Below are 13,726 nucleotides of genomic sequence, written 5' to 3' on the forward strand. Positions count from 1 at the left end.
TCAAGAGGGTAATGACCACAAAGGGAAATGGAAAAAGCTGTATTCATATATCAGGAATCAAAAAGGAAAAGGAATCCAAATTCCTACAATGGTGGGAAAAGGGGGTGAACACTATTTAACAGATACTGAGAAAGCAAACCTATTTAGTAGGGAATTTAGTGATTCAGTAGATGATTGTCAAGAGTTGGAAACTGAAACAGAAGATAGAGAGGGAGAGACACAGAGGGAAACAAGAAGCTTCTCATTCACAAATGAAGATATTTTCAGAGAAATCCAACTGCTTCAGCAAGGAAAAGCAGTAGGAAGTGATCAAATTACTGGGGAGGTATTAAAGACAATGGGGTGGTACATAGTGCCTTATTTAAAATTTCTCTTTGACTATGTCATAAATAATAGTGTAATACCAAAGGAATGGAAGGAACCTATAATAATACCAATTTATAAAGGAAAGGGTGATAAAAGGAAACCAGAGAACTACAGACCAATCAGCCTGACCAGTATAGTTTGTAAAATACTGGAGAGTTTAATATCAAAGTACATCAGAGGGATATGTGATGATAAAAATTGGTTCATGAGGAGCCAGTATGGATTTAGAAAGAAATTTTCTTGTGAGGCACAACTGGTGGGATTTCAGCAGGACATATCAGATCAATTACAAAAGGACCTTGAAAGTATCCAACAATGGGTTGAAGAAAATAATATGAAGGTTAATGAAGGCAAATCAACTGTTACAACTTTTACAAACAGGAGCTTTAAAACTGAATTTGAATATACTTTGGATGAGGTAGTTATCCCAAAAGATGGCAAGTGCAAATACTTAGGTGTGAGATTTGAAAGTAATTTGCACTGGAAGGCTCATATTGATGACATTGTTGGGAAAGCATACAGATCGTTACATGTCGTAATGAGGCTACTTAAAGGATGCAACAAAGAATTAAAAGAAAAAAGTTACTTGAGTATGGTTCGTCCATTATTGGAATATGCAAACAGTGTGTGGGATCCTCACCATGAATACCTAATAAAAGAAATAGATAGTGTGCAGAGGAAAGCAGCAAGATTTGTAACAGGGGATTTCAGGAGAAAGAGTAGTGTATCAGAAATGTTAAAGGAACTTGGGTGGGAAACTTTAAGAGAAGGGAGAAAACTTGACTTATAAGATTATGTAGAGCCTATACAGGAGAAGAAGCATGGGCAGATATCCGTGAGAGGCTTCAGTTGGAAAATAATTATATCGGCAGGACTGACCACAAATATAAAATAAGAAGAAATTTTAGCAGAAGCGATTGGGGTAAATTTTCATTCATTGGGAAGGGTGTGAAGGAGTGGAACAGTTTACCAGGGGTAGTGTTCGATCCTTTTCCAAAATCTGTACAGATATTCAAGAAGAGAATAAACAGCAACAGAGAAGATAAATGAAGTGTTAGAGGGCATTCGACCAGTGCAGGATATTGTAAATAAAAAATGTGTGTGATTAAATTAATTCCATCCCCTGGTCTATGGAGTTTGGACAGCCCAAGTAGGGGACTGCCTGTAGGGGTGAAGTACAGTGGGGACTTCGAGGGCCCTGGGACCGCTACGGTAGCTGTGAAGGCCCTTCAGGAACTCTGAAAAGTGGTGGCAAAAGGGGCTCTGGTTAAGACGCAGCAGGTCGTTATGCTACTTAGGATCCAGAACGGGTAAAAAATAAAAAAAATGAATGCAATGTAAATATTAATCTTATACCAGTTGTATAGTATCATTTGAAGTAATTTCACATACTGTATATCAGTTGACTATATTTGTAAGTAGTACAGGAGATATTATAATTAGAATTTTGTAAACAATATAAATTTATTAAGGATGAGCTGTGTGTTTAATAGAAAACATTGTTTGCGTAAATTGTATAATATTATAGGATAATTTTCTTCTCTTGTTAATTTAATATTTAGTGCTTGACAATAATGTATTTTAGTGTACCATTTGCCACCGAGGTAGACACCTCATTTGCAAATAAAGAGATTTTGATTTGATTTTTTTTTACTATATAGTCCAGAGAGTGAGAACCTGCAAAATTCTCTAAATCTGTCTGGCACTCTTGGCATACTGTGAGCAACCGGGTCTGGCACTAAGAGGGTTAAACCTTGGGAGGCTATTGTAAGGAGGAAGGAATGTCAGAAAGAAGGAAGTAGCTGTTGTGAAAAGGATCATTGTCCGTATACCTGCTTGTATTGTGACACTGAAAGAATTTTCCTTGATCAGGGAAGGCTTCTTGTGTTACCAGGTGAGTTGGGCGTGCGGTTAGGAGCACCCAGCTGTGAGCTCGCATCCGGGAGATAGTGGGTTCGAACCCCATTATCGGCAGCCCTGGATATGGTTTTCCGTGGTTTCCCATTTTCACATCAGGCAAATGCTGGGGCTGTGCCTTAATTAATGCCATGGCCACTTCCTTCCCATTCCTAGGCCTTTCCTCTCCCACCATCACCATAAGACCTGTGTGTGTCGGTGTGACGTAAAGCAAATAGCTTCTCGTGTTGCCAAGGGATGTACAACATATAAAGTTCATTAGATTCATTTTGTTCAGAAATCTTAGATAATCGATCACACATGAGAGAAAAATATATCTATATATGCACTAACGTTCAAAATATGCATTTGAATAATCCGGGCCCTGCTCATCACCTATGGTTTTTATAGGCTAGCAATATGTGCTTTACTATTCTAAAATGACAATTGCCTACTACTCTGAAATGACAATTCATACCTATGATATTTATGAAATTACAACTGCTTGCATACTCGTTATGGTAAAGTATGGCATAACATAGCCTAGTCTGGTATAACCTTATGTAATAAAATCTGTTTAAAATAATCTGGTCTGATATAGCCTGGTTAAAAATAATCTTGTTTGACATTACGATAAAGTTACAGTTTATTTGTTCTGGCAATTATTTATAACTTTTGTTTGTTTTGGTTGGCATAGCAATTATTTATTCTTATGACACGGTGTTTGATAAGTTCTGTATTTCTCTACATTATGATTTCTTCATAGATAGTAACTTACATAATGATTTAAAAAAGGAAAAGAACCAAATATTACGGTATAGTTTGAAAATTTCCATGTCGATAAAGTAAACAAATCACAGTCAATGTGAATCAAGCAATGGCTGCTGAATTTCAGATGACCAGTCACATACAATATAATATATAATTATTATTGTTACCATCAAAATCAGTCTGAGAGGGGATCACATAACAGGTGTACATACATAATGAAAATATGACACTGACACAAGCATGGAACGAAAAATCTGATGATGAGGGACGTACGAATTGGGAAAAGACTGAAACGAAATAACAGTAGTGAGGGGACAGGGAAGGGAACTACGTACGTGAATCCTTAATTGCTGGCAACCAAGTATTACATAATTGATAGCCAGTGTCCCTGCTGAAATTGTTAGGATTTCTACATATTTCCACAGCTTCCTGTATAATCCTGGACCTGTAGTGTCTAGTGTGGGTAAGAGCTCGAGCATCTTGGAACACATCATCATGATCCGACGATAGGGCGTGCTCAGCTATTGCTGATTTGTTTGACTGGTTGAGACAAATATTTCATTCATGCTCCTTGATACAAGTACCAATGGACTAGCATGTTTGGCCAATGTATACCTTGCCGCAAGTACAGGGAATATTATATACCCCAGGATGTAAAAGTGGGGACAATTTGTCCTTGGTTTTACCTAGACCGTGAGTAATTTTAGTGACAGTGCCAAACACGGTTTTTATATTGTGTTTGCAGAGGACCTTATCAATTCGATCTGTGGTGCTATGAATGTAAGGCAGGTAGTCAGTTCCCTTCCCTTCTGTGAGCTTTGTTTGGTTGTCCCTCTGGGATGCAGGGCTCTACGAATCTGCACATTGCTGTAACAATTACCCTTGAATGTGACTTTGAGTGTGTCCGTCTCCTCCTGAATATTTGATGACTCATAAATTCCTATTGCCCTCTTGGTGAGTTTGCAAGAAATCAGCTTCATTTCCTGTATCAAATCATATTTACATTAAATCAATAAAAGTAAATTCCCACCTTTTTGATGCTTATATTTGCTTTAAGCAAATCAATTATTTATAGTACATGTTCTGTTCCTTGCGAACATCTTCAGCTGTGTTTATATTGCATTGGTGAAATTACAAAGAATTTTTTTTTCTTCTCAAAAACATCATAAAATGTACCTTGTTATGCTAAAAAACTATATGAATTTAATTTAAAAATTATTAAAATCTGAGAGGAGGGTTGAGTGGGGCAGTAAAATGGGAGGGGAAAATGGATGTACTTATGTTTTAAACTATTTTAAAACTATTTCTATTCATTTAAACACATGTTAAAAATTTTGTGGTTTCCAGCACTTTTGTTCAGTGTGGTGTGCATGTTTCCTAGTTGTTTATTATTAAGAAATCTGCATGAAGATAGCGATTTGTGTGGATAAGCTTACGATTGATGGTATGTCCTAAGGAGCTGTCTGGTTTCTTTCTTACTAGAACATTCAAGAAAGAAAGACATCCGTCTGACTCTTATCTCCATAGTGAAATTAATTGAAGGTCATTGCAGATTTAGGTTAGCACTTTGAGCTAGATAAGGATTTGCAGATCAGAACTTCCATCAATCAAGATAAGGCAATCATTCAAAGAGTAATAACCGTGGAAGGAGCGTAACATCTTCAAGCAAGGGCGGTCCTATCACACGATCAACAATATACAGTCCTTACAACCACTTGGAAGGAGACCAACCATCAGCGAACCAAAAGAAAAGAACGTATTTGCCAAGCTGGATTTCTTCAATGAAAAACATCAGGCATTTTACTGTGCAATTTGTGCTTGTATTATACACGTCAACTGACAAACTGATTAGACAATGATCTTTCACAATGTTTTTTATTGCATAATTTGTGCCTGAAACATAATCAGCATAACATTGAGTGTTAAACTGATAAATGGATAACTTCTTGATTTTACATGATTTTTGTTAAATATAATCTGCTTCACAATGCTGGCAAGACTATTATTTTTTGTCTCCTGTAAAATTCACATTTTATGACTTGCTACCTTTCCCATGTAAGTGCCTCAGTTGTGGTCATCTGCAACAAAAGGAAGGGTACTTCCTGTTAGAACTGCTCCTATAATGTGTCTGGTCCAAATTAAGAGGCTGTTTTGGATGCTGTCCAGAATATTCCTCATATTAGTACACGGACACTGGCATGACAGACCAACATCAGCCAGTTGGCTGTTTAGTGAATATTGCATTACATTTCACTCATGCGATCTGCAGTTACACCAGCATACATGTTACAGCGAGCATAAATGCCTTTACACCATCATGTTGAAATGTGTACTAACCAAGGTGGTCAACATTTCGAGCACATGCTGCACTGAATATGTAGGGTACCCTGTTTCATACGTACAGACCTTCATGTCTTAGTCCAACCTGGCTACGAAACATATTTTCTAGACCAAATAAAAATTCACTCATTGGAACAAGTTGATATTTGGCGGTGTCACATCCACCATAAATGCCATTAAACAATATATATATATACCAGCCTGGGAATTGACCCTGTTTCCTGACAGCTTGGCTCCACAACAAATAGCAGTGATGCATGATTTAACCATCTTAGCTATGGAGAGCCGTGATGTATGACTGGCATGTATGGCATCTGTTCATAGTCATAAACAAAACATCCTGTCCAAACGTAATTAGTTTTAGTTGCAGCTTTGATCGTTTTAAACCTCTATAATAGTTTACATAGTTGAAATAACATTGGCACTACTTGATTTCATCTAAATTTGTGAGCATGAATTCAATGGTGTAATAGTCCTATGGTAGTATAGGATCCAGTACCAGTGTTTTTACATTGGCTATGATATAAATGTTGGCTGGGTTACGAATCGCCAAAAATTGTTTTGATATGTAACTCCACAATTTTTGGATCTTCTTCCTCGTTTGCTATTTGATTATAAGGCGTGATCAAAAAGTTTTCATTTGAGGGCATTGCTGCAGTGGACATGCAATGTAGCGCAACACCGATGTAGGTATAAAGGGTGTCCAAAAAAAACACAGACAATACTTAGTATGTTGTCCGGGAAGGCAAACAGATCTGTTTTCAAGGAGGAACCCATATCCAGGAATGTATGGCTTGGACGCTGTAGCGCATAGAAGGTACGGCTTGGACGCTGTAGCGCATGGAAGTGTGAGATGGGTGTGCATTCTGCATGTCAACAAACCCAACATGAATAGCACATTGGGCTCATTACAAACGGGTTTTGAACTGTGTACCTCCTACATCATTGCAGAGCTTACAGCGGCGGTGGTAACCTAACACACATGACCCAACACGTGCGTTTGTCTGTGAAAAATTACTATCACTTCCTGGACTCAAGCAATAAGGTCCTCCGCTGACGTTACAGGAGTGTCATACTACCTACGTGGAACTGTCCAGCTTCTCTTAGTCGTCTCTCAATGGCCGCGAACGTGGAATGATGTGAGGTACGTCTGTTTGGAAAACGTTTTGCTCTTGCAGCTGCTCTACCATTGCAATCTGCTTTGCCATATGCAAGCACCTTGTCGGTCATTTCCGCAGCTGTGTATGGTATGTGTCGCACTGCTGTTAACAACATTATTGTACTGGCAGACTACATTACACAAGTAACTCAGTAGGATGCGCATTAAGGACTGTATGGAGGATTTGTAGCGCATACGCAGGAATATTTTTAGGTTGAAGTCGTCCCTCCGCAGTACACTGATGTCTAAAGGGTTGCATACTTTCCATATTAAGACACCAAATCGGAACAAATTGTCACAACCATTCTCAGACTTCGACCCTCTCCAGTGCCTAAACATGCATTTGTGGACAGGGGCTCCTTCTTCGAAACCGATCAGTCCGCCTTGCTGCACGACATACTAAGCCTTGTCGGTGTTTTTTGGGGACACCCTGTATAAGCACGGTCACATAGACAAAGGGATTAGTGTGACAGTCGTGTCATGCCGAGGTGTGTGCTTTAAATGTGGCCACGTGAACTATTGCAACATTATTATCAAATGCGTCCAAACAGGACTAACGTGCTGTAATTCTGTTTTTGGCTGCTGAAGGACAAACGCCGGTCGCATCCATCGGAGAATGAAGACTGTGTATGGGGCAGCATGTCTGTCAAAAACGGCTGTTGTGGAATGGTGTACCAAGCTCCATGCGAGTCACGTTTTGACATAAAACACTGGTCGATCTGGGAGGGCAGCCTCATCCATTATGGACAACAAGAAGCAGGTGGTGGATGAGGCATTTAGAGGCAGTTAGAGTGTACCAGCGCATAACCATTTGTGTGCTAGCAATGGATCTCGACATCATTATTCTCAGTTCAATACGGACAAAAACGAAATTCTTAGATTTAAAAATCTGCTTCAGTAGCGTGCAACGCATTATCCAGCAGGAGTTAGGCTACCAGAAGGTCTGCAATCAGTTGGTACCCCAGGCATTGAATGCCGAACAAAAAGCACACCGAAAGGCTGTTTGCCTGCAGCACCTGATGCATTTCAGTGTGGAAGCTGACACATTCCTGGAGCGCATTGTTGCAGGCAATGAAAGCTGGTGCCACCCCTGGGAACCAGAATCGAAAGCTTCGACGATGCAGTGGTGTTGTCCATTGTCCCCTCGTCCCAAAAAGTTCAAGAGCCAACCGTAAACGGGAAAGATGATGTTCACCCTGTTCTTTCATTACCGGGGCCCATTGCTGATAGATTTCAAGGAACCTGGTGTCTCCATCACTGGGGAATGGTACTGTGCAACACTGGAGAAATTACAGTGGGCAATTAAGGCGAAAAATCTGGGTAAGCTGCGCCAAGGTGTCCTGCTGCTTCATTATATCGCCCGTCCCCATACCACAAAGGTCGTCACGCTGAAGGTATGCCAAGTCAAGTGGAAGACACTTGAGCACCCGCCCTATAGTCCTGATCTGTCTCCATGCAATTATCACGCCTTTGGTCCCCTCACAAAGGCCTTGAAGGGCGACTCTTCCTCTCAGACGAGGATGTGGAGCAGGCGGTTACGCTCTTCTTCACACAGCAGGACACACTGTTTTACCACACAAGGGTCTTCAACCTGGTGCAGCGGTGGGATGACTGCCTCTTTCCTCACTACAATTTTTGCCTGATTAGCATCCAGATTTAGGACTATACTGCTGTCGAACAGAAACTTTTTGATCGCCCCGTTTAATTCCTAGATTAGTTGATAATTCAGATTAGTTTTACACTTTTTTTATCCACTTCAATGAATATCCTGTATTTTTATTGACATTTAAAAAAGTCTATTCATGGCCATGATAATTGAAGTAGCTAGTAATTTTAAAATGTTTTGTGAGGGCAATATGCTGAGTTTTGTGCTAGAGATTTATTACATTCCTTGTGATCATAAATTGAGATCTGTTCAAATATCAACAAAAATTGTAGTTGTCCTTTTACCTCTTTATTTCTTGTAATTCCTCACTACAGAGTTACAAATCAGATGGTATTTAATAATTTTTAACTTTACAGGAGTGGGTCTGAAATATATGAGAGACTTCCAACCGATGCGTCTCTAGTTGATGATCTAAATGAACCTCTATCTTCCACGTTTCCAGAGGATAGACTGTTAAGTCCTAGTGACGATAGTGAAATCTACTCCCATGTGGATCTGTATAACCAGGAGAACAGTGAACAGATGATTAAACCGAGCGATATCAAGAATAATGAGAAATTACATCACGGTAAGTGATATTTAGTAGTATGCATTGTTTACATTATTGTTCCAACGTGATTCTGATTGTCAAATACATTTCTGTGATTACTCTTTCTCTTATTGGTCCATTGTAATTTCTGGTCTTTTACACATAATTCAGTCACAGTATTCAATACATAACTTGTAAGACTTTCTTATGTTTCCTGGCATTACTACTTGTTAAATCACTTAAATTGAACTTTTACGTTCAGTTATTAAATAATATGTATACAGGTAATATAAAGGTGGTTAAAGTGACTCCCGGTGTGTGTTCCACTATTGTTGTTGTTGTTGTTACTACTTAAAAATAATTCTGGAATTTTATGTATCTGCTAATCTGAATGCTTCTGTTAATTTTTTGGAGAAGCTATTATTGTATATGCTGATGTGTATGCTCTGCTATCTACTGTATATTTTGCAACCTAGAAGAAAATTGACAACTGATAACTTCCCTTAAATGTTTAGAATAACAGATCGTTTATTTATTAATTTTTTATTATTTATTTATTTATTTATTTATTTATTTATTTATTTATTTATTTATTTATTTATTTATTTATTTATTTATTTATTTATTTATTTATTGTGAACATAACACATCATGAGTCCCAATTACATTGTTCATGACAATTGTTATTTATATGTAAAACATTAACAAGAATGTTCTTAAAATTACTTCCCAGTGACACACAAGTCAGATTAAAAACAATTTAATAAATAAGTAATATTACATCACAGTACTGATTAAAATTTAATGTAATACATAAAACAGCTAGAACAAGATATTTCACTTGGGATATAATGAATTGATTAATATGATATCCAAGGCTTACACTAATTATTTTTAATTTCTTCACATCTATTAAGTTAAGTAGAAGAGCACAATGTTACATGAAGTAAATGTAGCTTCTGTCATACTAAAAATGTCAATGTATGGATGAAAATTATTGTAAAGTCTCATACAGTATCTCTATTTATTAATTGGAGAGTTTTTATGAATTTCAGTCTTAGCCTCTTAAAGAAAGAAGATACTTTTATGACAACTTAGTTTCTGTGGTGTATAGAAAGAGATTGGCTCCAACATATTTGAGTCATCAATTTTACAATTAATTATTTTATACAGGAAATTCAAATCTTTGCAGTTTCATCTGTTGAGCAAGCTGTTCAAACCATGTTCCTTGAGTATACCAGAATAATATATGAACGTTGGGTAATTGCTTGTCAATCATCGCCATAAGACCTATCTGTGTCAGTGCGACGTAAAGCCCCTAGCAAAAAAAAAAAAAACAAAAAAAACAAAAAAAACAAATGCTTGTCATTTTATGTCATAAATTTTAGAAACTTGTTTTGACCACTCTTGATAAGATTGATGTTCTTTGTGGTCATTGGGTTCCAAATATTTGAGCTTTACTCAAGTCTGGACCTTAGAAATTTGTTAAATAAAGTTAGTGTTTTTGTAGGGTGAAATAATAATGAATTGCATAATATAAAGCTTAACATTTTCGGAGCATTAATTGTAATTTTTTGAATGTGGTCATTAAAACTTAAAACATCTTCGAATGTTATACCTAAATCTGTTTTTGGCTTGACACAAAATATGTTTTTTATCCATTGCTTAGTTATAATTCATCTTCAGATTCTTCTGAATACATGTCATAGTTACTCATTTATCTATAATAAAATTTCACTTATTTTGTTTACTCCATTCTACAAGAGAATCTAAATTATTTTGAAGTTGATGGCAATTGGATATGGTTTTAACAGATTTGTATATTTTAATATCATTAGCTAAAATAAGAATGTCAAATGATGAAATAGATATCTGTATGTCCTTAAACAAAGAAACAAACAAAAATTGCAATTGCCTTCAATTAGAACCTCGAGGAGCTCCAGAATTCGCAACAAAGTTTGAAGATGTATTACCTTTATTACTTACAATGTTATGTCAGCCTTTTAAATATCTTTTCAGTAACTTTTGTAATGTAGTTGAAAATCCAAAGGAAGAAAATGTATTCATTAAATTAGCAACAGGTCTATAATTATTGAGTAATTTTATATCTCCTGTTGTACATACAGGAGTTAACCTTAATATGTTTCCACAAGTCGCGGAAAGACAGTTTTTACAATTAGGTTAAAGAATGGTTTATACTAAGATTTCTCTACAACCTTTCAAAATGTATAGGGGAATGTCATCAGGTCCTGGCATTTTCTCCAGTTTTAGGTAATAAATTAAATGGCGTGTGGCTCCGTAGAGGTCTGGTGCAGTTCTTTTGATTCAACGCCCATAGGCGACGTGCACGTCGCGATGAGGATGAAATGATGATGAAGACAGCACATACACCCAGGCCCCGTGCCAGGGGAATTAACCGATTATAGTTAAAATTCCGACCCTGCCGGGAATCAAACCGAGGACCCCTGTGACCAAAGGCCAGCACTCTAACCATTTAACCATGGAGCCGGACTCGGTTTTAGGTGATCAGTTGCTGTAATTACTTCATCATAGTTTCCCCCTTTCCAGCTGACACCCTGTGGGGACAAATAAAGTTCCTCTCCACCGTTCGTCATCGAACACAGTGTTCCAGTCCAGGTTCCTTTGTCCTATGCTGTTCACAGAGTCCATCTATCATAATATTGGTCTTCCTCGTCCTCTCTTCTATTACAAACTATCCCCTTAATATCCATATCGATATGACAATCTAACAATCAAAGAAATACTTAGCCACCTAATCGATACATTTATTTGCTTTTGGCAACATATATTGTGCTTACTTTTACCTTATTTACACCTAAGCTTACGTGAATGTAGCTGATGATGAGTGCAAAACAGTCGAAACATGCACTAATAATGATTTTATAAATTTGCCAAAGGCAAATAAAGGTATCAATTAGGTGGCAAAATCTTTCTGTGATTGTTAGACTCTCTTCTCTGTCATCTGCTTTCCGGTGTGTCTTGGCAGCCTTTCTCCTTTCATCCGCTTAACATATCCAAACCATCTCAATCTGTTCTGTTCCAGTTTAACATAGTTTTTTTTCCTCTCCTCCACATTTAGCTATTTTCATATTTCTTCATTTTTCACTCTATCCGTCCTTGTCTCCTGTATCACACTCCTCAGGAATTTGATTTCAGCTGCCTGTACTCTACTCTCATCTTTCTGAGCCATTGTCCTGGTTTCTGCTACATATGACATTATAGGTAAGTAATATCCCTCGTACATTACTTCCTTAGCCTTCATTGGGACATTGTTATTCCATATTAATCTGCTTACCTGGTGGTAGAATGCACTCCCCTGTTGTATCCTTTTACTAGTTTCCATGACCATTTATCTATTTTCTGTCAGTTCACTTCCCACGTTCTACTATTTCCAGTTCCTTGTCTCCAATTTTGATAGCTCCTTTTCCTTTCTTACTTCCTCTCCTCATTACAATTGTCTTGCTCTTCTCCGCATAGATCCTGTCACCATTATCCTTCTAGTCAATACATTCACCTGTTGATGTACCACTTCATCTTCTCCGTATATCACATCATCATTATTACAAGTGATAAATCATCATCCGCAAACGTCATTACATTAATTCTTTCTCCTTTATAATCTTCCCTTGCTGCTTTTACGTTGTTACACATCGCCATTATGAAGAGTAAAGGTGACAGCACACTGCCATTCAGCATTGCCATCATCATCATCATCATCATCATCATCATCATCATCAAATCCCTTTTTCCAGCTGAAACTGGGTGGGGGCAAACATGGTTCCTCTCCATATTGTCATCATCCGACACTGTGTTCCAGTCTAGATTCCGCTGTCCTATGCTCTTTGGATGATAAATACATTAATGTTAATTTCTTGATTTACTCAAATGATTTAAAGTTCCCAGTAGATCTAGCTTACCAACACAATGAATTTTTGTTTATAGCCATTTAATATTGCACCAGTATAAGCAGGAAATTTTGGCATTGCTGGGATAGGGAAGGGCAATGACTGGGAAGGCAGAGGTGGTGAGATTAATTAAGGATATTTATAATGAAAATGGGAAACCACAGAACATACTACTAAGGCAGCCTACCATCAAGCATACAGCTACATGTCTCGGATATCACACAACCAGTATCATTAATATCTGAAATTTTATTCCAGGGTTTATTAGAGGGTTTCAGCAGAATGTTAAGCCTTGTTTTCAAATTACAGAAAAGATCACATGATTCTTTAGTACATGGACTTCAGCCAAACCAATTTACATTAATAGTTTTGCTTCCAGTTTAGTCCATTCATTGTTCGGTACAGAACAATTTTCAATCTATTCTTACATTATCTGTATTATTCTGATATATGGAATTAAACTTCATAGTCTAGCTGGGTACCCTACGTGGGGTGATGGTCCTTATTTGTAGAAAATGACGCCTGAACCCCCATCGATGAGAGTCTGACCTCAGGTTGCATTTCCCCGTCATTGACTGGCAGGCTCTTGAAGCCTAGCTGGCCAGCTGTGTTTGCATTCCTTGTCTCCAAGAATGTTATGATTTCCCCAACTTGAGATACAAAATTCAACATTGTCAACTCTCTATTTTATCTACTTAGCCTCTGAGAGCGAGCAGCAAGACGAAGACGGACAGAACAGCTGTGCAACATGGGAAACCTGACAGTACAGGAATAATAATAATAATAATAATAATAATAATAATAATAATAATAATAATAATAATAATTTCATGTGGCTATTTCTAGCTGAGTGCAGCCCTTGTAAGGCAGACCCTCCGATGAGGGTGGTCGGCATCTGCCATGTGTAGGTAACTGTGTCTTATTGTGGTGGAGGGTGGTGTTATGTGTGGTGTGTGCTTGCAGGGATGTAGGGGGGCAGCACAATCACCCAGCCCTCGAGCCATTGGAAATAACCAATAAAGGTTCAAATCCCCGACCCGGTTGGGAATCGAACCTGGGACCCTCCAAACCGA

At 37.8% G+C, this 13,726-nt stretch overlaps 1 protein-coding gene across 5 annotated transcripts in view; it reads left to right on the forward strand.

The window, feature by feature from the left end:
- RhoGAPp190 (Rho GTPase-activating protein 190) overlaps positions 1-13,726 on the forward strand; it is a 1,293,865-nt gene that overhangs the window by 577,180 nt on the left and 702,959 nt on the right. For all 5 annotated transcript variants that reach the window (XM_068226122.1, XM_068226123.1, XM_067140451.2 and 2 more), the window contains exon 18: positions 8,555-8,766. In XM_068226122.1, the coding sequence (XP_068082223.1) occupies positions 8,555-8,766 (212 nt within the window). The remainder of the gene's footprint in view (positions 1-8,554; positions 8,767-13,726) is intronic.

Source organism: Anabrus simplex, chromosome 2, assembly GCF_040414725.1.
Source record: "Anabrus simplex isolate iqAnaSimp1 chromosome 2, ASM4041472v1, whole genome shotgun sequence".
NCBI classification, from domain to species: Eukaryota; Metazoa; Arthropoda; class Insecta; order Orthoptera; family Tettigoniidae; genus Anabrus; species Anabrus simplex.